This window comes from Oryctolagus cuniculus, chromosome 15 (assembly GCF_964237555.1).
Source record: "Oryctolagus cuniculus chromosome 15, mOryCun1.1, whole genome shotgun sequence".
In the NCBI taxonomy this organism is placed as follows: Eukaryota; Metazoa; Chordata; class Mammalia; order Lagomorpha; family Leporidae; genus Oryctolagus; species Oryctolagus cuniculus.
Genome location: NC_091446.1, coordinates 14,860,076 through 14,884,420, shown reverse-complemented (window position 1 = coordinate 14,884,420; position 24,345 = coordinate 14,860,076). Strand labels below are relative to the sequence as shown.

Below are 24,345 nucleotides of genomic sequence, written 5' to 3'. Positions count from 1 at the left end.
TGTCATGTTTTAATTTTTGTTTTTCTACTGATATTTAAACTTTTCTTTTGACTTTATCTTTGATCCAATGGTTGTTTTCTGTATTAAGTCCAGTTATGAGCATGATTTATACCTTTTTTCAAATGTTTTAAGTATGTCAATAATATTCCTTAGAAGATTATTGACTTTTGAATGTTTTTCTAGTATCCAGAATTTTGGTAAGTTACTAGTTTTAAGATTTTACTTAGATTTTCTTGGTAAACAAGCATGTATCTAAATAGGACAGTTCTATTTTCATTCTTAATTATGCTTTTATTTTTCTTTATCTTGTGTACAAACTCTAAAACACCAATAGTGACCAATAAAGGATGATGAGGGTCATCTAAGTCTTGTTCCTAATTTTAATGAGACTATTTTAGATAATTGAACTTGAGGTATAATATTGGCCATATTCATTTGCAATATACCCTTTCTCACATTTAAGTGCATTCCCTTGTATCTATGCTAAGCGAGCCTCATGATGATTGTATTTTGTTAATGCTTAGTTTACATCTATTAAGATGACAATAATTTTCCTTTCTTTTCTTCGTTTAGTGCATTATTATAATAAAATTACTGACAAACTAATTTTTTCTGAATAAGCACTATGCTGAGAATGAGAAATCATAGTTTTTTTTTTTTTTTTCATTGCTGGAATCTTATTACTAGTGTATAATTTCATGATTTTTTTAAAAAAAGATTTCTTTATTTTGAAAGGCAGAAATAGTGAATGGGGGAGATAGAGAGAGAGAGAGAGAGAGAGAGAGAGAAAGAAAGAGGAGAGGGAGAGATCTTCCATCTGCTGGTTCACTCCCTAAATGGTCACAATGGCGAGGGCTGTGCCAGATCAAAGCCAGGACCCTGGAACTCCATCTGGGTCTCCCTCATGGGTGCAGGGGTCCAAGCACTTGGGTCATCTTCTACTACTTTCCTGGGTGCATTAGCAGGAATCTTAGTTTTAGTTTTACTAAAGCTAGAAAGGATTGTAATTTATTAGCTGTTAATTTTGCTCCTCCCCTGATTGTTAAATCTAGGTTTGATTTTCAGAACAGGGCCAATCAGAGAGAGCCACTTCATGCATAAAAAGGACCAACCCGGCCAAGCTCTTTGGCAGCTCTTCCCTTGGAGCCCCTCTCCTGATTGCTGTGGCAGAGGTTTATTGCTTTTAATAAATCTTGCTTTTCTCACTGTCCCTGTCCTCAAGGAAATTTTCTTACATGTGAGACAAGAACTGAGATCACTTTTACCCTCACCCTCCTGCAGCAATATGGGAGCTCCAGCATTACCTTTTTTTTTTTTTTTTAAGATTTATTTTATTAATTTGAAAAACAGAGTTACGGGGAGAGGGGAGAGGGAGAAGGGGAGAGAGGGAGAAAGAATCTTCTGTCTGCTGGTTCACTCCCCAAATGGCTGCAACGGCCTGGGCTAGAACAGTTCAGAGCCAAGAGCCAGGAGCCAGGAGCCAGGAGCCAGGAGCCAGGAGCTTCATCCTGGTCTCCCACATGGGTGCAGGGGCTCAAGCACTTGGGCCATCTGCTGCTGCTTTCCCAGATCATTAGTGGGGAGCTGGGTTGGAAGTGGAACAACTGGATCTTGAACTGGTGCTCACATGGGATGCTGGTGGTACAGGTGGCAGCTTTACCTGCTATACCACAGCGCTGGCCCAGCAGCTAGATTTTGTAAGATTTTTCTTTCTTGCTTGCTTGCTTTCTTGCTTTCTTTCTTTCAGGCTTTCTGTGTGTCTGTCTGAATTTGTTGGTGTTTGTGGGTCACAGGTTCTCTAACATTCAAGTGGGGATTTACAGGAAGCAAAGGCAAAGAATTGAAACAAGCTTCTTCCCCAGGGACCTCACCATTGGATAGCCCTTTGACTCCTGATATTCACCACCCCCCAGGCCAACCTTATTTTTTCTACCATTAGAGTCTTCTGCTAGATTTTTATGTTTTATCCTGATGTTTTAATTACAATGAGTAGGAATCAGAGTGGAATGGACTTACTCCATCTTATCTAGAACTGGAAGTCTTTGTATCCTGTGTACCAAAAATGGGGTCAAGTAGAATACTTCCACCACATCACGTTCTTAATTTAGTTTATTCCTTTGGACTTGTTTTCTCTTCCAACTTTACTTGTCTTCCTTATCTTTGTTTGCATAATTCCTCAAGTTTCAAACTCACCTTTTAAAAGGGCTTTTCCTTTGGTGAGACTTCCATGTCCTTAGCTAACTTGTACTCTCTCACATTCTTTTCATCTCCTTGTATTGCTGTGCTAATTAATGTAACATATAGTGTTATTGACTTTTAAAAATCACTTGTTCTGTTTTTTTAATCACTTATTTTTTTAAAAATCTAAGAAGGTACATTTTATTATTTTTGCCTTCCCAGTACCTACTTTCTGGTAGTTGGAACACAGTCAATGTTTATTTAATAAACAAATGAATATGGTATTATTAAATTTATACAACAGTATGTTTAAAATATAGGTGAATGTGAATTATAGAGCTCTTGATTTGGAAGTGTGTAAGATCTGTTAATGAGTTATAATTATTAGGTATTATAAATTAAAAAATTCAAGAGAATGAAAATGCTAACTATCCTCATTTAATCATGATACATTATATACATGTATTGAAGTATCATGCTGTACCTCACAAAATATGTAATAATATATAAAAAGAATCAATTTTGGACTATTTTTATAGATAGTACTTTTTTTTTTTGCTTTTGTCCTCAACTCCATTACCCTTCTTTTACCTAATTATCTGTATTTAATAAAACTCTCATACAAGATAAGTTGTATTCTCAGCTTGTTCTAAACATTCAGTTTTAAAAACAGAATTATGTTAACCAGTCTCACTTCTGGTTCACGTTCACTAATTTCAAGCATGTTTGAAATATAACCTACCTATCCTGTTATATTACCCTAGTCTGTTTCATTCTGTTTTTTATGATTATTTTATATCTTTCCTCCTCCCATCCCCCAACATTTCACCCCATTCTAATTCGTAGCTGATGGCCTTCCAGATTTTAATGAGAAAATAGAAGCATGAAAAGATAACTTTTATATGTTCTCCTACATGTACAATACGATTTACTCTCTGCTATCTTAGCATTCCTAGTCTTTATATTTTTTGCAATAGATCTCATCACCTTTTACCTACATGAGACTATTACCTTGAAATTTGGCACCTCTCTCCTATCTCATAAGTTTTCTATTCCTATCACATTTTCCCCCAATTATCATAAACACATGATGTTTCTCCCAAGTTAAAAATGACACCTCTCACCTGCTTTGGCCATACAGATTTTATCCTGCTACTTTGTAATTTCTGTGTGTTTTTCAATCATACATAGATTATTTGAATTTATTTGCTGTCTATCATTACTTCTTTTTAAATACAATAATAGAGCAGTTTATTAATGATGCATAAAAGAGTATTTTGGAAGTGTGGATTTAGCCTAGTACTTAAGAAACCTGCATCACTTATTGCAGTATCTGGGTTCAGTTCCCAACTTTGCTGACTTCAGTTTCCTGCTAATGTAGACACTTGGAGGGAGCTGATATGGCTTACCTAATTGGGTTCCTGCCTCCTACTTGGGAGACATGGATTTAGTTCTGGCTCCCAGCTGTGACCCCAGCTGTTGTGGGCATTTGGGGAGGAACCACTGAAAGGAACTCTCTGGTCTGTCTCCTACTCTTTTCTCTGTTGGTGTCTCTGACTCTCAAATAAATACATTTAAAAATGACTTATTTTAAATTATGTACATTTGCATAAACTCAAGTCCTATTTTAAATTGTAATGTTTTATGTCATTTACCTTACTTAAGTTCAGAGCATATTTCATGTTTTACGTGCCAGGTACTTAAATACACCAACACGAATGAGGAGAAAATATGTAATTTCCTTATTTAGACAGTTGTGCAGTTGGCTTCTGGGAGAGTTTCATTCTAAGCAGCTTTTAAAATATTTAATTTATTTTGCTATTATTTGAAAGGAAAGAGAGAAAGAGCGAGTGAGCGAGCATACATGCAGGATCTTCCTCCTGCGGGTTTACTCTAAATGCCTGTAACAGTCAGGGCTGGGTCAGGCCAAGGCTGACAGCCTGAAACTCTATCTGAGGTCTCTTACATGGATGATATGTTCTCAACTACCTGAGCCATCACCTGCTGTCTTCCCAGGTGCACATGAATAGGAAGCTGGAATTGAAAGCCCAGCCAGGACTTAGTAAACCCAGCTACTCCCATATGGAATGCAGGCTTCCAAAGCAGTATTATTCTGCACCAAATGTCAGCTCCCTCTAAGCAGCTAAGTCTATACTTAATTTGTCACAGTTCATATTGACCAAATATTAGTCACTTTTTTAACTTTTTTATTTATATAAAGAAAACACATTTCATGTATTTCATATATACAGTTTTTTTTTGTTTGTTTGTTTGTTTGTTTTGACAGAGTAGACAGTGAGAGAGAGAGAGAGACAGAGAGAAAGGTCTTCCTTTACTGTTGGTTTACCCTCCAGTGGCCGCTGTGGTTGGTGTGCTGCGGCCGGCACACCGTGCTGATCCGAAGCCATGAGCCAGGTGCCTCTCCTGGTCTCCCATGCGGGTGCAGGGCCCAAGGACTTGGGCCATCCTCCACTGCACTCCTGGGCCATAGCAGAGAGCCAGACTGGAAGAGGGGCAACCGGGACAGAATCTGGCACCCTGACCGGATCTAGAACCCGGTGTGCCGGTGCCGCAGGCGGAGGATTAGCCTAGTGAGCTGCGGCGCCGGCCATCATATATACAGTTTTAAGAGCATAATGATACTACCCACCTGCTGCTCCCTCCCACCCGATCATCCTTTTCCTTCTTATTTTTCTTTTAATTTTTACAATGACATACTTTCAGTTTACTTCATTATTATTATTTTATTTTGTTTAAGGAATGCAAATTCATGCATTTAATACATACATATTTGGGAACATGATGATTCTTCCCCCCTACTTCCCTCCCACCAACGCTCCCACCCTTCCCCCTCTTCCCCTCCCATTCCCATCCTCTACAGAGATCAATTTATCAATTTTTCAGTTAGTTTTTTCTGATATTTATTTATTTATTTGAGAGTTACACAGAGAGAGAAGGAGAGGCAGAGAGAGAGAGAGAGCTCTTCCATCCGCTGGTCTACTCCTCAATTGGCCACAACAGCCAGAGCTGAGCCAATCTGAAGCCAGGAGCCAGGAGTCTCCTCCAGGTCTCCCTCACGGGTGCAGACGCCCAAGGACTTGTGCTATCCTCCACTGCCTTCCCAGGCCACAGCAGAGAGCTGGATCGGAAGTGGAGCAGCTGGGACCCGAACGGGTGCCCATATGGGATGCCAGCACTACAGGTGGTGGTGGCTCTACCTGCTACTCCACAGCACTGGCCACATTCAGTTAATTTTTATACTCATAAAAATAACCCTACACCAAGCAGAGAGTTCACTGATTGTAGTGAAGAAAAAACAAACAAGCAAACAAATATTCTTCCTCCACAGTCAAGGCAAGGGCTGTTCTAAGTCAGCACATCTCTCACTTGACTTTATAATCACAAGTTTAACCCTCCACCAAATAAAGAATTCAACAAGTTAACAATTGAGCAATATTCCTATTAATTTTGTTCTAGAATTTTTTTTCAAGCCTAACATCAGCATTGATCATTACCGTATGTTGTACTAATCTGGTTCTTTGAATTCTAAAAAAATCTGAATAAATAAGAAGAAAAACATCAAGCTTAAGTGGCTGTCCAAGAATTGGGTGGGGGGCGTATTTGTGGCAGAGGCTGGAGTGTACAACACAAAAGCAAAAAATGCCCCTAGGCCTGGGACCCTGCAGCCTGTCTGCCCAGGGCTGCTCAAATGCCCCGTCTCCCCACTGCATCCTCTGGTGATCATCCAATAATTACTGCTTAGTGCTTAGCTCTAATCATGCAACAAAATAAGTATAATTTTTGAAATTCATGAAAATAGTTTTTGAAGTGCTTCCTTTTTAAAAAGTTATGATTAGGTAGTATCTACTGCAAGTTTGCAGCCCTAGTTTTGGACTCCTGTGACCCGTGTTTGACCAAGGTTATCATTACTCTCTTTCTGAAGCACCGTATTTATTTGGCTTTCATAACATAACTTCTGAGTGTCTTCCTATCTCCCTTGTCCTCCCTACTTGGTCTCTGTTGCTGATTTCTCCTTAGGATCTCATTCAACACAGTTCTTCAGAACTCATCCCTGGACCTCTGTATCTACTAGGTGACTTACTGCCTGCACGTCCTTAAGTCTCATTTAAATGCGATGATTGATAAATTGTTTTCTAAAAAATGAGCTCCTGAGCTTGACTCAACATACTATCTAGATATTCGATAAGTATTTCACTGAATAAGTAGTACCTTTAAAACTAAGCTCCTATTTCCCTGACTACCACTACATTAGAAATTATTATTCTTACCCACCTCAGAAAATGCAAAGAAATCATAAATAACTTTCTTTATTTCTTTCCAAGGCTACATTCATATTCAGCTAATTGTTAGCTGTGCCTTGCAAACACTTTTCCTGTGTCTCCTTCTCATGAACTCCGATGCTATTACTCTTGCACCATCACCTCGTACCTGCTTTAGTGGAGTGGTCTCTATAAGAATCACAATTATAGCTTTGCTTGCTTTAGGACTTTTGTACCATTTCCTTCTGCCTGGAATACATTTTTTTCTAGTGAACGCCATGGTTTATTCTCATACTATCTTTGATTTTTAAATATTCTTTCTCAAAATTGCAAGTTTGCTCCTACCTTGATAGCAAAGTTCTTCTTCAATAGTTTATTATCCTTTAAAATACGAGGCCGTCTGATATACTATTTTAAATGCTTATACTCCAGTGTCTAGAGTAACATGGGTTTATTGAATTTTTCTGCATTTTTGGGAGATTAAAATTGGAAATATGATCTTTTGCATAGTATTCATCATCAGATATAAAGATTAAATGATACTGAAAAAGTCTTAGAAATACAGAGTGGATATTATGGTGAATGTTTGTGTTTAAATTGCTGTTTGGAATACCTGCATCTCATTTGGGAGTACCTGGCTTTAAGTCCTGGCTCTAGCTCTAAATCCCCGCTTACTGCTAATGGACAATCTGGGAGAAAGCTTGTAATGACTGAAGTAGTTGGGTCTCTGCCACACACATGGGAGAGGCATTATTTTAATTATTTTCCTGGCTTTGGACTGGCCCAGCCACAGCACCAATTATGGGAGTCTGGGGAATTGACCAGCTGATGGGAGTTCTCTGTCTCTCTCTGACCCTTAGTAGGAGACAAACATATAAAGACATTATAGTAAATGTTATTTATCATTAATGGTCATACTTTTTTTTTTTTTGGCAGGCAGAGTGGACAGTGAAAGAGAGACAGAGAGAAAGGTCTTCCTTTTACCGTTAGTTCACCCTCCAATGGCTGCCGCGGCTGGCGCGCTGCGGCCCGTGCACCACGCTGACCCGAAGGCAGGAACCAGGTGCTTCTCCTGGTCTCCCATGGGGTGCAGGGCCCAAGTACTTGGGCCATCCTCCACTGCATTCCCTGGCCACAGCAGAGAGCTGGCCTGGAAGAGGGGCAACCGGGACAGAATCCGGTGCCCCGACCGGGACTAGAGCCTGGTGTGTCGGCGCCGCAAGGCAGAGGATTAGCCTAGTGAGCTGCGACACCGGCCAATGGTCATGCTTTCAAAGATTTTGAAATGGCTGTATTTTCTGTACATATTTTTAACTGGAATAAAATGCACCAAATGTTAACTATTTCTTTACATTTGTAACATTATGGATGAATTTTATTTTATTACATTTGTTTAGTTTCCAGAATGATTATAGTGTTTATGTAGTACTTTTATACTAACAACGAAAATAATAGATATAATGTTTAAGGAATTTGGACTTCTTCCAGGTCTGTGTTTTGCTTTTTGTTGCTTTTGATGACAAAAATTTAGTTTTTGTTAGTCTTACGTGGGCCACTAGTATGAAATATATATATATTTTCACATAACTTGTTTTTGGTACAATTTTTAAAATTGCTTATCTGAATTCTACTTTTTTCTCCCCACAGATAGCCTTTTGATTGACTATCAGTTTACCTTCAGCTTACTACAGGAGGATGATCGCCATCATACTGCCATAAACTTCATAGCAAACCCAGAGCAGGTAAGGAAAGATCATTATCTTTTCTAATTTTGTCATATGAATTTCATTTTGTGATCTTTCATTTTGATTTTACCTCAGAATTATCACACCTAATGGCTTTTGTGAAAAAGAATCTTGTTAATTTTTTTCTTTTCATAAGACAGTGATCCTTGTAATTCAGAGAATTTGTTTTCGATTTTACCAATAGTTATGTCATGTAAACTATGAGCTCTGTATTCTTCCAGTAGATTTTATGCTTATCATTAATTATGCCTTCACATTCTGAGTAGTATTATTTGAAAATAAAACCAATGAATTCCAAACATGGTATATTAAACATATTTTCTTTTATACCATTCCATAGTAGTCAGTTTTCATTGTTTAGTTTCTAAATATACTGGCTTCTCTGGGTTATATGAATGATGGCTTCTTTATTGTAGTAATGATATGACTTTACAAGTTTATGAAGTTTAAAATTTAAAAAAAATTAACTGAATTTTAATATCAACACATCAATTCAGGAAGAGAATTTACTGTTTTCCACCTTAGACTTTATAAAATTAAAACATCTACTTTTCTCTGAAGGGAGGAGAGAATTTCCACTTTGCTTATGGCCCTGTCAACCTAGTGGATACAAAAGGCTTCCATAGCTGAGGCAGATCATGTCAAGAGCCTTGGATGATTACTGATGTCATATATAAGAGTGAAATTTGTTAAATAAACAAAAGTCACTGTGCACTAACTTCCCACGCAGGAGTTTTGTCCTCAAAGAGTTGTACTATGAAACTTAATAGTAAAACTTCTTCTCAAGAATCACTTGCCTTAGTATATTCAAAGGAGGGTAGTAGTATGTCTCATAAGTAATAGTTATGTCCAAGAGCTCAAAAAAGATTTATCATCCTTGGATTCTTATTCGAAGACAATTAAGTTGCTAAAAGGAAAGATGAAGGAGGAAGGAAGGGAAAAGAGGAAGGGGGGAAAAGTGAAATCACCTTCGAGAAGCACAAACAGATCAGCCCTTGTATAGATGGTTGAGGACACTTTTCTTAGTTTCCTTTACTTCATTTGTTCTTTTTGTTTTCTTTTTCTTTCTAGAATAAAACAGGAGAGGGAGCAGGGAGGGTGGGTATGGTGGGAAGAATTACTATGTACATAATGTATTTATGAGATACATACAAATTAAATATAAATAAAAATAAACTTATCTAAGAAATGAAAAATCAATCATGTATTTTATTGGGGTAGAATTTTAGTGTTTTTGAAACTAAAATTTACTTATTTAAAATGAAAATGCCATATTAAACATGCATTTGTGTGTGTGTATATAAATATATATATATTTCTATCCCTGTTGTTGAATCCATTGACTTCTTTATTGCTTAATTGTACTTCCAAACCTGTGGAGCTTTTTGAGAATCTAAGAAATTTCATGTAAATGAGTTAAGAATTTGAGAGGGAATGATATTTCTCCAAAGTGTATGGAGACTAAAAATAATGATAATTTGATGGATTTGGAACATGATTCATATTGCACTGTAGAGGTTGTTCCTATATGTAGGACAATCATTAAGAGTGGTGATTTGAAGGTATAAGATTTTGACTGAAGGGCCAGTGCCGTGGCTCACTTGGTTAATCCTCCGCCTTCGGCACCGGCATCCCATGTGGGTGCCAGGTTCTAGTCCCAGCTGCTCCTTTTCCACTCCAGCTCTCTGCTGTGGCCTGGGAAGGCAGTAGAAGATGACCCAAGTGCCTGGGCCCCTGCACCCGCATGGGAGACCAGGAAGAAGCACCTGGCTCCTGGCTTCGGATCAGCGCAGCGCCAGCTGTAGCGTCCATTTGGGGAGTGAACCAATGGAAGGAAGACCTTTCTCTCTCTCTCTCTCACTGTCTATAACTCTACCTGTCAAATAAAAAAAAAAAAGAGTTCTAAAAATGGTAAAAAAAAGATTGTGACTGAAGGTGTCATCTAAATGAGACGGCCACGCAGCAGCCTGACCTTTTACAGGCTCCTTCCTTCTATCCTATCCTGGAGTGGGTGGTCCTTTCCTTCAGTCGGTTTCCCTCCAAGACTGCTCTATGGGAAATGCGGGACATAGTTGCTTTAGATACATTTTTCTCTTAAGTGCCACTCAAAAACTGGCAGATTTCTTTGCTGTTGGTTTACTTGCTTTATTATATTTTGAAAAAAAGTAATATTAAGAAATTATTATTCTGTCAATCTCTGTGTCTTCACTTGCCAGGTCTAACATAGTGATATGGGTTTTTCTACACATCTTTGTGTATTTAAAAAAAAAGTAAAAAGTAAAATTCACTCAGTATCTGAAACACAACCTATTCAAAATGACTGCCATTCTATGTCTTTCCCCAGGACTAAGTAGGTCCCTACTTCTTGAATTGAAATCATAAATAACATTTAAAGCAATCTTTTAGACTTTGTTTTCCTTAAAACTAAATGGCAAGAGCCTGTAATTTGCTAATAAATGAGAAGCAGGTTAGCTGATAAATTCTTCAATGTTCTCCTCTATGCTATTTAAATGATGTGATCTGCTATTTTTCCAGAGTAAGCTCATCATTTTTACCTGAAATTTTTAGTTTATGTACTTTAAGTGTTTTTCTATACATTTTTCTGAATGTGTAATAATAATAGCAAATTATGTACCTAACAAGAAGTCTATCAACAAAACAATCTTATATTGCTGTAAAATTACTTTGAACTAATCTAAAACTGTATCATTTAAATATAAAATACATATAAGAAAAGAGAATCAAATACAAATACTAAATTCTAGCAGCCTCTGGCTTACATACAAAAGATCAAATTTTAATAGGAGAGATAAATGAGAGACTTTAAATCTACCTTTGATTGTATTATGTGTTTTCATTAAAAAGTATAAATGGCATCTATACTTCTTCAGTTGAATGTTTACAGAATGTGTAGAGTCTGAGAAATGTTAACATGGACATCTTTAAATCAGTAAACTTAATCATGCCTATTTAGTATAATTTGAATTTGTTAACCTTAATATTTTCTTTTTTTGGTAGTCAAACAAAAATTTGGATATTTCGATAAATGCATCAAACAACTTTAATCTGAACATCACATGGTCAGTTGGTTCAACAGGTAAAAGAATTTTGATGTCACATCTCTTATAACCTGTACTGTTATTTTAAGTAAATGCAATTTAAAAAATACTGTGATTGTACTACTACTGATTAAAAAAAAATAATGAGTAGAGGGTAGGTGTTTGACTTAGCAGTTAAGTCACTTGTTAGGATGTCAGTGTCCCTCATTGGAGTACTTTTGGTTGAATCTTTGCTCCTGCTTCTGGCTCCAGCTTCCTGTTAATGCGGGTCCTGGGAGGTGGTGGGGATGACTCAGGTAGTCCAGGTTCTTGCCACCCGATAGGAGACAAGGGTTGAATTCGCAGCTCCTAGCTTCAATCTCTGCCTAGCCCTGAGAAATGCAGGCATTTGGGGAGTGAACTAGCAGATGGGAGTTCTCTGTCTTTGTCTCTCTCTTATCTCTATTTCTTTTAGCCATTCAAATAGACATTTTTTTAAAAAATGGGCACCAGTATGAACAAACTGTTATAACTTTCTTCTGTATTCAATTAAAATTATATGATACAATATTATACACTAAATTGTTTTGATTGCAGTGTTATGAAATGATTTTAATTAAGATAGATTAATTTCTAAATTACTAAAGAGACTGAGATTTTAATTATTTGAGTCATTGTTGAAGCTACACACAAATTATTAACTTTAATATTTATATAAAACAATGACATTGTTCTGGCATGCTTATATCAAGTAACAACTTATCTATTATTTTGAAACTTAGAAATATACACCTTCCTGTAACTTTAAATGTTAAGGAGTTTAAAGAAGCTACACAAGGGCCGGCGCCGCGGCTCACTAGGCTAATCCTCCGCCTAGCGGCGCCGGCACACCGGGTTCTAGTCCCGGTCAGGGCGCCGGATTCTGTCCCGGTTGCCCCTCTTCCAGGCCAGCTCTCTGCTGTGGCCAGGGGGTGCAGTGGAGGATGCCCAGGTGCTTGGGCCCTGCACCCTATGGGAGACCAGGAGAAGCACCTGGCTCCTGGCTCCTGCCATCGGATCAGCGCGGTGCGCCGGCCGCGGCGGCCATTGGAGGGTGATCCAACGGCAAAAGGAAGACCTTTCTCTCTGTCTCTCTCTCTCACTGTCCACTCTGCCTGTCAAAAAAAAAAAAAAAAAAAAAAAAAAAGAAGCTACACAAAAAATGACATATGCAATAAAGTTTATAAATTTTAATTACTGAGTTTTTTAAAATGTGACTATGAAGTTTAAATCTATAATTTGAATTATGAAAATGTATGCTTACTCTTTTATATTTCTATCTTAGGAAATTCTATTGCTTTCAGAGGCATCCTGTTGCCTTGATATACTGATAATTGTCTATTTTTTGTATGGAAAATTTGTGGATTCTTAGAAACCCATTTTTGATTTATAAAAATTATTTTAGTATACTCTTTTAATATGTAGAATTATAAATACACAGCATTCAGAAGTGAAGGGATTTTTTGCAAATCTAGAAACTTTATTACATATGAAAAATTAAAAGTTCTATAGTAGTCCAAAACATATTGTAAAATCTAGGCACTATGTCTACTAAAATTCATAACAGATTTTCATGTTAATTTGAAATTTATTTGTGACCATAAAAAGAATATGTTTAAAAATGTTTTTATAATAATTTATAAAACACCACTAATTACTTTCAGACAGTCATTTTAGCATGCAAGAAATCATTTGAACTTTCAGATTTGCAGAATCAAATGTCAGAAATTTTAATATATCAAATTGGGAGATGAGGTTATGGAATCTTCTTTTTAAAAGAGCAAACAAGGTAATTTTGCAATAGGAGTTCAGTTGGAAGTTAATTCAATTACCCAGAATACTAATTCTCAGTATTTTTACTGCTCATTAAGGTAGAGATCTTGTTAGGTTGTTGGAAATGCTTGTTTCATTTGGTTAACTTCTGTAAATATTTATTGAGTGCCCAATATGTGTTTAACTAATTGAGTGTTTAGCTCATGTTTTAAATTATGGTCTCCTCCCTACTTATTTAAACTCGTAATGATTCAATTTGTGGTAAGACAAATAAATTGATTTCTTTTCTGTTTTATAATTGGATTGAGACATGTGAAAACCTGGCCTGGCTTACTTGTTTTGAAAAGGTCTGTGGAGAAGTAAGTAGAATTTATCGAGCTGTGCATATCTGTGTTCAAAAGGAGAGTTTACTAGTAGTAGCTATAAACTTGGGACAAATGTTGTAGTCATCCTGATACATAAGTTTCTATTTCAACAATGAACATGACAATGCATCTGGGATAGAATTGTTAGAAAAAATGATGTACCAGTGCATAGTACACTTCACTTTATCATTGGTAGTATTTAAACATTTTTAATACTGTATCTAAGGCTGGCGCCGCAGCTCAATAGGCTAATCCTCCGCCTTGCGGCGCTGGCACACCGGGTTCTAGTCCTGGTCGGGGTGCTGGATTCTGTCCCGGTTGCCCCTCTTCCAGGCCAGCTCTCTGCTGTGGCCAGGGAGTGCAGTGGAGGATGGCCCAAGTGCTTGGGCCCTGCACCCCATGGGAGACCAGGAGAAGCACCTGGCTCCTGCCATCGGATCAGCGCGGTGCGCCGGCCGCGGCGGCCATTGGAGGGTGAACCAACGGCAAAGGAAGACCTTTCTCTCTGTCTCTCTCTCTCACTGTCCACTCTGTCTGTCAAAAAAAAAAAATACTGTATCTAATATAGTTTTGTCAAACTTATTTTCTCCCTTGTCATTCAAAATAACAAGAATGAGTCTATTATGATAATTGTTTTTATAAGAGCAATTATAAAAATTAAATGTAATTTTTAAAGAAAAGATAAATATTATGTTTTCCCTGATTTGTGGTAGCCAATGTATAGAGTACAGAAAAAAAAAGCTTTAATATATAGGAGTGAAATTGACATCTTGGGATTTGATTATTGTTTTTAGCCCTTGTCTGTATTCCTGTGGAACAGTGCTCTTTCTGCTTTCTACTTGTGGAACTCTCTATTTAATGCAGCATTAAGGCTGTGGTTATGAAGTAAATTAAAAATATCTTATTGCAAAAATTAAAAAAGAAAGGGGAGAAGGAGAAAATTATTTTTGAACTACATGAAAACTGTTCTCTTTGTATTAATAAAAAAATTATGCTGAGTGTAATAAGCCAATCTCAAAGGGACAAATACCACTTGTTCTCCTTCATAGGTGACAACTAACTGAGCACCAAAAAGGAAACCTGTTAAAGTGCAATGAACACTAGGAGAAACGGTGACTTGATCAGCCCTCACCCTGACTGTTGATGAGCAGCTTGATATGTTATCCCTCTTAGTATTTTTTTTGTTTGTTCTACTTAATACTTTTGGTTGAATACTGTAATCAATACACAATTCTTATTAAGTGCTGAAACTTAACTGAAAAGTGATTGCTGTTAAATGTAAGAGTGGGAATAAGAGAGGGAAGAGATGTGCAATTCGGGACATGCTCAAGCTGACTTACCTCAAACGGTAGAGTTAGAAACATACCAGGGGATTCCAATTCAATCCCATCAAGGTGGCATGTACCAATGCCATCTCACTAGTCCCACTGATCAATTTCTGTTCACAATTGATCGTAATGATAGGACTAAGAACCAAAGGGATCACAGAAACAAGACTAGTGTCTGCAAATACTAGCTGATAGAATAAAAAAGGGAGAGAACGATCCAACATGGGAAGTGAGATACACAGCAGACCCATAGAATAGCAGATGTCCTAAACAGCACTCTGGCCTCAGAATCAGCCCTTAAGGCATGCAGCATGCGGATCTGGCTGAAAAGCCCATGAGAGTATTTCAGGCATAGAAAGCCAAGACACTCTGGGGAAAAAAAAAAAAAAAACACCTAAATGAAAGATCTCCACGAGTGAGATCCCAGTGGAAAGAATGGGTCATCAAAGAAGGAGGTACCTTTCTCTGAAGGGAGGAGAGAACTTCCACTTTGACCATGGCCTTGTCTAAATATGATCAGAGTCAGTGAACTCAGGGGGCTTCCATAGCCTTGGCAGTTCATGACAAGAGCCTAGCGTGATTACTGAGGCCATAAACAAGAGTGTCAATTTGTTAAGTCAACAACAGGAGTCACTGTGCACTTACTCCTCATGTAGGATCTTTGTCCTTAGTGTGCTGTACTTTGTGATTTAATGCTGTAACTAGTACTCAAACAGTATTTTTCACTTTGTGTTTCTGTGTGGGAGCAAACTGTTGAACTCTTTGCTTAATGTATGCTAAACTGATCTTCTGTATATAAAGAGAATTGAAAATGAATCTTGATGTGAATGGAAGGGGAGAGGGAGTGGGAAAGGGTAGGGTTGCAGGTGGGAGGGACGGTTTGGGAGGAAAGCCATTGTAATCCATAAGCTGTACCTTGGAAATTTATATTCATTAAATAAAAGTTTGAAAGAAAAAAAATATGAAGAACAAAAACAAACAAACAAAAAAAGAAAACATATGATTTTAAAAAATATTTATTTATTTGAAAGAGTGTCAGAGAGATCGATATCCTGTATCTGGCAGTTCACTCCTCAATGGCTGCAACATGCAGGGCTGTTCCAAGCGGAAACCAGGAGCCAGGAGCTCTGTTCTCGTCTCCACCTGGGTAGGAGCGGCCCCAGTATTTGGGCCATCATCTGCGGTTTTCCTAACTGCATTAGTAGGGAGCTGGATTCAAAGTGGAGCATCCAGAGCTCAAAAGAGGTGCCCTAATATGGGATACTGTCTTGTAAGCTGGAGGCTTAACATGCTAAGCCAGAACATCGGCCCCTAATGCACGTTTTTAAGTTCATAAACATCCCTCTTTGCTAATATGGATTATTTAAATTTGTTTCTATTATTTACATTTTAGCTGGAACAATATCTGGGGAGGAAACTCCAATAGTTTCCAAGGCTAATATAAAGGAATACAGAGACAGTTTTTCCTATGAGAAATTTAACTTTAGAAGCAATCCTAACATCACATTCTATGTGTACGTCAGCAACTTTTCCTGGCCTATTAAGATACAGGTAAGTGTTAAGGATATTTGCTTCTAATCACCATTGAGTATTTTCATTTCAAAAGGAATGCTGTTTTTGTTCAAAACAGTGGTACATATTTACATTCCTTGACTTGAATAATACTGAATCATGTACTTTCCCTTGATTACAAAATGGTTTATGGATGTGTATGAAAGTGAGTGCCTCTGTAAAATCCCTCATACAACTAATTTTGAACCAATCAAAGAATGTACTAAATTTATCTTTAAAAATGCAGAAATTTGAAGTAACTAGGATACTTGGGTTTTCTGATTAATTTTTGTGTTCTAACTGAGGGCAGATTACCTTTCATTACAAATAGCACTTGAATTATTTGCTGTGTAATCTCATGTTTAATATGTGGTGAACATAATTTAATCTTTTGTTAATGATTTAGGATTAGTGATGATTAACAGTTACTTCCTTGCAGATTCAGTACCTTTCATCCCTGATTTCTTAATCTGTGCAGATCTGTATTGAATGTCTCATTTCTGTTGTCAGTAGTGGTAATCTGCTGAAGGCTTCAGATTTATTTCTAGGAAATATTTGGTATGTTCTTTCTGATTTGCAGTAGTCAAGGTTTGTGTTTTTAATTTAGGCTGTCATGAAAAGAAAAGTCTGTGTTATACTGTTGGAATCCTTATTCATTCCCTTATAAGTGATTGATTATATTGAATTCACATTAGAGTATGCATAGCTTATATATGCCAACTCCTGTTCTAGTATGCTATGTTTTATAATCTTTTAAAGATTTGTATCATTCATTCCCTTTTTATATTAATAAATGATAGCATATGCTGTGTGACTAGAAATATTTGCAAATTGTGCTTACTTTAATTTCTATATAATCACTGGTGGAAGGAGTAAGTAATTTTTAAAATCATCTATGTTTACTGGGAAAATATTTTGTCTTGTTTGTAAGGTTTATTTGACACCTAATTTAATATAATTACTCAATTGATCAAGAAAAATTAGTACAAATTACTCAGAGTAAACTTAGTTTGGAAATTAATTTGAGAAAACTGTTTTTCCATTGTATAAAAATTAATTTAGATGCTAATACGATAAGAAATAGCACTGTGGCTTAGTGGTTAAAACCACCTACAATGCCTGCATCCCATATGGGCACCAGTTTGAGTCCTGGCTACTCTTCTTCCAATTCAGCTCTCTGCTATAGGCTGGGAAAGCAATGGAAAATGGTTCAAATCCTTGGACCCCTGCACCTGTATGGGAGACCCAGAAAAAGCTCCTGGCTTTTTGCTTTGAATTGGCCCAGTTCCGGCCGTTGTTGCCATTTGGGGAGTGAATCAGTGAATGGAAGACCTCTCTCTCTCTTTCTCTTTGTCTCAGCCTTTCTGTAACTCTGCCTTTCAAATAAATAAATAAATCTTTTAAAAATATTAGAAATATTTCCATACAATGTAAAAATTTTAATACTGTGTGGTATAATTTTATTTTATAAGAATCACCCAGAAATATTGATCACATTTCACTTATTTTATTTGTGTAATGGAATTTCTATACTTAAAAATTCTATACAATAAACTATAACATATGCATGTAGTTTTGTGATCAATTTTGAATATTTGCATTGTTTTCAGTTTTTGCCTTGTATTGGATAAAGTTGATATAAAAATTCTTACACTGTACATATATTTTAGTGGAAAAATGCACCCATTTCTCTTTGACAAATGAGGAGTATAACTGTGGAGTAAGCATATATTTAAATCGAGTAGATGTGGTGAAATGAGAAGGCTGTGCCAAGATGGCTCTGGTGAGCTAGCATCAGTTACTCAGGAAGTGGCTTTGGAACCCACCTGGCAAAGGAGCCTGCCTGCCTAGCAACAGACAGTGATTGGTTATGGCATAAACCACCCCTTGGCCAGATTGGCTGCCTTAGCTATATAAGCTGTTGCACCAACTGAAATAAACGAGTCTGTGAGCTGCTCATTTCCAGCCCACTTTCACCCAACTTCTGGTGTCTGTGTTGTGACTTAGCACCTCTTGCCCCCACCGTGCTTCTCCTCTCAGAACGAATCCACAGCAACAAGTAGAAATTGCCGAATTTTGCAACAGTGGCTTTTCCAATTTAAAATAACCCAATTGTTGACAATTATATTTGTTTCAAACATTTTCACTCAACATTTAGTATTATCTATGTTGTTCATTTTACTCATTTGTTAGAGGTATGGTATAATATATTCTGAAGTTTTAATTTTCATTGCTGTGATGAATTATTACTCTTTGGCTATTTTAATCAATTTTTTGAAAAAAAATTATTTAGTTGAAAGAGATTTTCAACCTGCTGGTTCATTCCCAGATGGCCACAATTTGGATCAATTTTAATGAATTATTGTTCAAGACTTTTGATTCTTAGAGGATTGCCTTTTTCTTATTAAATTCTACTTATATTGTAGCTATCAATCTTTTGTCAGATATGTGTTGTAAATATCTTGTGATATGTGGTGTGCTTTTTCACTCATGTATGAGTATAAAATAAGTTCAATATTTTTTTAAGATTTATTTATTTATATGAAAGTCAGGGTTACACATAGAGAGGAGAGAAAGAGAGAGAGATCTTCCATCTGATGGTTCACTCCCCAACTGGCTGCAAAAGCCGGAGCTGTGCTGATCCAAAGCCAGGAGCCAGGAGCTTCTTCTGGATCTCACATGTGGCGGAGAGGCCCAAGGACTTGGGCCATCTTCCACTGCTTTCTCAGGCCATAGCGGAGAGCCAGACTGGAAGTGGAGTAGCTGGTCTCAAACCTGTGCCCACATGGGATGGCAGTGCCTCAGGCCAGGGCGTTAACCTGCTGTGCCACAGCGCTAGCCCCATAAGTTCGGTATTTCAATGAAGTCAATGTATCAATATTTTATTTTATAAATAGTATTTGAAGTTTCATTATTATTTCTAGGATTACCAACTGGTTTTTAATTGTAAAAGAATTATTATTCTTTCTGTGAATTTATTGTTTGTATCCTTTCTAGTTATTTTTTATAGAGTGTTAGTATTTTACATTTTTAGAATATAAACAGCTAGCTATAGTTTATTGCATACATCATATTGTGTTCTAATTTTGTTTTCATTTTATTTTCTTTAGTCTAATTTGATACTATTACTGATGAAATAAAATGTTATAATTCTCCTAAATTTCCTTCAAAAATGTTTAGCTGTGCCATCCCTTCTCTGATGCCAGTGAGTTAGGGTGTATTTCAGTTGATTTATTTTAGATTTTTATCAGCTTTTTGGAGATATAACAGAAAAATTTTAAGAACTATATACATTTAAGGTGAACAGTGTGGTGTTTTCATATACATATAAGTATCATGCTAGCTATAGGATTTTTATAAATACATTTAATAGGTTGAGAATGTTTTATTCAAGTTTTGTTGAGAGGTGTTTTTTCATGATGATGATGAATGTGACCTTTTTTTGCGTTTTGTGATGTGGTCATAAAACTTTTGACTTCTAAGTTTGTTAACAAAATTGAATTAAATTGATTATTTTTCTATTAAAATTTATCTTTTTAATGTATTTTTAAATTGACATAAGTTTGTGTATTTGTGTGGTACAATGTGATGAGGTATTGTGGGGAGCAACTTGGACTAGACTATACTGTTACTGGAATTAAGACTTATTCTATGCATCTGCTCTCCCACAATGTGGTGCTGGGAGAGGAGCGTACAGCTTCTACCCAGCTGCCTCTCACCAACTTGACAAGCTGCAAGAGCCGCTCCTGATTGGAGGAGAGCGGCACGCTCGGCGTGTGGGTAGCAGAGTTGGGATTGGTGGAAGAGGACTATAAAGGAGGAGAGAGACAACATGCACCAGGAACATCTAAGGGGAACACCTGAGGAACATCTGAGCAGCCCCCGAGAGAGCCGACCGGCGGTGTGCCGCTCCCCCACGGAAGTGGGGAATGTGACAGGGGGAACTGCCCTTCCACGGAGGTGGAAGGGTCGGTAGCCAACCCGGGAAGAACCAGCAGCAAACCCGGGGAGGGCCGAGCAGACGAAAGAACAGCGCAGGGTCCTGAGTCGTTCCTCCATGAAGACGGGGAGCGACATAATAGTGCCGTGACTCGGATAGGAAACTTAGGAGGGAAGAAACGGGAAGAAGTGGGAAAATACCGGAGAGAGAGACTAGCAAAGAGCCTAGGGAAAAGCCGGACGAAAAGGTGCCGGAAGAAGCTATTGAAAGCCTAGGCATAGACTCGGATATGGACTACGGGGGGAAGCTGGGAGAAATCTCTAAGGTTGAAAGCGAAAGTGAAAGCTAGAACAAACAGACTCGGATACGGACTGTGAGGAGAAGCCAGGAGAAATGAGGGAGGAATATTGTTGGAAGAAAAGTTAGGGAAACATACCGGGTAGAGAAAAATGTTAGGGAAATTGAAGCTGCGGGGGCAGGCCGAGGCGGAAACGTAAGCCAGCTTGGGATTCTTCAAGTCAGCCCGGGGAACAAAAGGCGAGAAGCTAGACGCGTAAGCCTGGTTGGAATCCGTCAGATTAGCCCGGGGAGCAAAAGACGAGAAGCCAAACCATAAGGCGGAGACGCGTAAGCTAGGTTGAATTCGCCAGGTTAGCCCGGGGAACTTAGATTGAATACCGGTGGTGGCGGAAACGTAAGCTACGCTGTGTGACTCGCGGAAGCCGCCGCGTGCAGAGAGAGCACGGGGCGTGAATAGATAGGGAACGTGGGGCTAGCGTGAGGCCGTGGTGTGGGCGCGAAGGGGCACGGAGACCGCGGAGTGCGTGCGGGAAGCCGCGCAGATGAGAGAAGCGCTGGCTGAAGCGGCTCAGAGCCGGGAAGCCGCCTAGAAGCAGCCTCGGGGCGGGCGCCGGGAAGCCACAGGGATAAGAGAAACAGAAGTTTAGAAGTAAAATGAGAGAAATAGGAATGCTGGTAGATAGAAGTAAAATAGGAGAAATAGGAATGCCCGGAGATAGAGAAATAGAGAAAAATAAGGCCTCCCCACAACACGCACGGCAATGAGAGAGCTTGGATTCGGTCTGCCTGATTAGGGAGGTGGTGAGCACCTGCGGGCGGCTAGCAGCTTATGCGCCGCAGGTCACCGAAGACAGGCACGAATTAACATCAATAAGTCTCCCCACAATACCGCAATGAGAAGGCTTGGATTCGGTCTGCCTGATTAGGCGATAAGCACCTGCAGGCAGTTCTAGCAGAGCAGAGCATGCGCTGCGGGGCACCGAACAAGGCACGCATCAGCGCCTAAAAACCTCCTCACAACATGGCGAAGAGAGGACCCGGATTCGGTTTGCCTGATTGATAGGACTTGTAAGCACCTGTGGGCAACTCTAGGAAGCAGAGCAGAGTGTGTGCCGCGGGGCACCGAAGACAGGCGCGTATCAACGCCAAAAATAAAAAGAAAGGGGGATCTGTGGGGAGCAACTCGGATTAGACTAAGTTACTGGAATTAAGACTTATTCTATGCATCTGCTCTCCCACAATATGGCGCTGAGAAGGGAGAAACAGCTTCTACACAGCTGCCTCCAGTTCAACCAATAAACAGCAGGACCTACTCCTGATTGGAGGAGAGCAGCATACTCGGCGTGTGGGTAGCAGAGTTGGGACTGGTGGAAGAGGACTATAAAGGAGGAGAGAGACAACATGCACCAGGAACATCTAAGGGGATCACCTGAGGAACATCTGAGCAGCCCCCGAGAGAGCCGACCGGCGGTGTGCCGCTCCCCCACGGAAGTGGGGAAAGTGACAGGGGGAACTGCCCTTCCACGGAGGTGGAAGGGTCGGTAGCCAACCTGGGAAGAACCAGCAGCAAACCCGGGGAGGGCCGAGCAGACAAAAGAACAGCGCAGGGTCCTGTGTCGTTCCTCCACGAAGAGGGGGAGCGACAAGGTATAATAAAACTGATTAATATTTGAATGTTTAACTCATATTTGGAGTTTAATGATGTATTTTTTCATTTATGTGTTATTGGATAGGAATGATTAAAACCCTATTAAGACTTTTTGTACCAATGTTTATGAGGAATAATATTCTGTATTTTTTATTCTTGTAATCTTTTTCATCTTTGTATCATGGTACTGCCTTCCTTCTAAAATGAAGAGGAAGTATTCTTTTTAATATTCTGAATATTTTTATTATAAATATTATTTTCTGTTTGTAGTAGAATGCAATACTGAATATATTTGGATGTGAGGATTTTCTTTCTGGGAAAGTTTTAACTAAAAATTTAAATTTTACATGGATTTAGAGATTTTCTGGTTACCTGCTTCTTCTTGATTGAGTTCTACCAGTGTCTTTCAGTGTATCCTCATTTAATCTAATATGTAGACTTTATTGGCAAAATTGAAATATCTATATATTATCCATAATAATATCATCTCTTATTCTTGGTATTGATAATTTGTTTCTCTTCTGTTTTGTTTTCTTCATCAGTGTGGCTAGAGGTTTATGTTTCATTGATTTTTTTAAAGAAACATGATATTCTCTGTTTTTTCAGTAACTTTATTTCATTAATATCTTCTTTATTTTCTTTTGCTTACTTCAATGTTAATTTGCACTCTTTTCTACTTCTTATTATAAGATGTAAGGTCATTGATTTGAAATCTTTTTTAATTCAGGAACTTTAGCGCCATTTATTTAATTTTGAATACTGTCTTGTATTACTCCTTTGAATATCATTTTGATAGGTTATGTTTCATTTGGTTCAAAATGATTTCTGATTTTTTTCTAATTTCCTGTTTGATAAATAGGTTATTTAGAATGGATTATTCAAATAGTGGGATATTTCATTTCTATGTTTTTGAGCAATTCTAGTGATCTTTCTGTCATGTGTTTCTAATTTAAGCCTAATGTGATCATAGAACATATCGTGAATGAATTGAATAATTTTAAATTTATCAAGACTATTTTATAATGTATTCATTTTGTTTGGCAACATATGACCCCATGAAAGTTTCTACAACTTAATCTCTAAAACCTGGAGCCAGGAAGCAGGATTCTGTCCTGGTTGCCCCTCTTCCAGGCCAGCTCTCTGCTGTGGCCAGGGAGTGCAGTGGAGGATGGCCCAAGTGCTTGGGCCCTGCACCCCATGGGAAACCAGGAGAAGCACCTGGCTCCTGCCATCAGATCAGCGTGATGCACCGGCCGCAGCGTGCTGGCCGTGGCGGCCATTGGAGGGTGAACCAACAGCAAAAGGAAGACCTTTCTCTGTCTCTCTCTCTCTCTCACTGTCCACTCTGCCTGTCCAAAAAAAAAAAAAAAAAAGATATAAGGGTTACTCAAAGAGCTTGTGGAAAATGGAATTTAAAGGTAAGTTTATTTTGGTGCAAAAATATTTTGAAGTTCATGCATTTTTATTATATTAATTTTCTATGAGCTAATTGAAGAACCTTCACATCAATAGAAATTATCCCCTCTGAGCAACAGAACACATATTGAAAAAAATAAACAAAGGTGTATGAATCTGAATCAAGAATGAAAGGCTTAAATTCAGGTCATTGGAGTCTCAGAATGACGGAGGGAGAGGTGTTAAATGGAAAACTATTTTAAGAAATAATGTTTGGAGGTAGGCATAAACCTACATAGCCAAGAAACACATTGAGTTTCAAATAACATAAACCCATAGATATCCATGCTCAGACACATATTACTATTAAATGCTAAAGCAAAAGCAGTAAAAAAACCAAAACCAAACAAACAGAAAACAAAACAAAAAAAAAAGCACAACACGTTGAAGTAGTCAAAGAAAAGCAACACATTACCTGTAGAGGAATTACTGTGTATTTTAAATCAGAAACCTTGGAGACTAGAAGGAAATAGTATAATGTTTTAAAATTGCTTAAATAAAATAACATAAATTGAGACTTCTGCATTTATCTAAAGAATCCATTAGAAATGGAGAGAATGAAAACATTCTCAATTAAGGATATTAAAACTGTATAAATGGCCGGCACCACTGCTCAATAGGCTAATCCTCCACCTGCGGTGCCAGCACCCCAGGTTCAAGTCCCGGTCGGGGCGCTGGATTCTGTCTGGTTGCTCCTCCTCCAGT

The 24,345-nt window shown here is 38.1% G+C and overlaps 1 protein-coding gene across 7 annotated transcripts in view; it reads left to right on the top strand.

The window, feature by feature from the left end:
- The window catches only part of ATRNL1 (attractin like 1), an 814,147-nt gene that overhangs the window by 337,443 nt on the left and 452,359 nt on the right, over nt 1–24,345 (top strand). For 5 of the 7 annotated variants that reach the window (XR_011382205.1, XM_070057169.1, XM_070057170.1 and 2 more), the window contains exons 22-24: nt 8,106–8,200; nt 11,222–11,300; nt 16,140–16,297. Coding sequence is in view for 5 of the 7 variants with exons in the window: in XM_070057169.1 (XP_069913270.1) it covers nt 8,106–8,200; nt 11,222–11,300; nt 16,140–16,297 (332 nt within the window). In the remaining 2 variants the exon portion in view is untranslated. Of the gene's footprint in view, nt 1–8,105; nt 8,201–11,221; nt 11,301–13,361; nt 13,410–16,139; nt 16,298–24,345 lie in introns of those variants that run through there. The other 2 variants (XM_070057172.1, XR_011382206.1) reach the window with 2 other exon arrangements.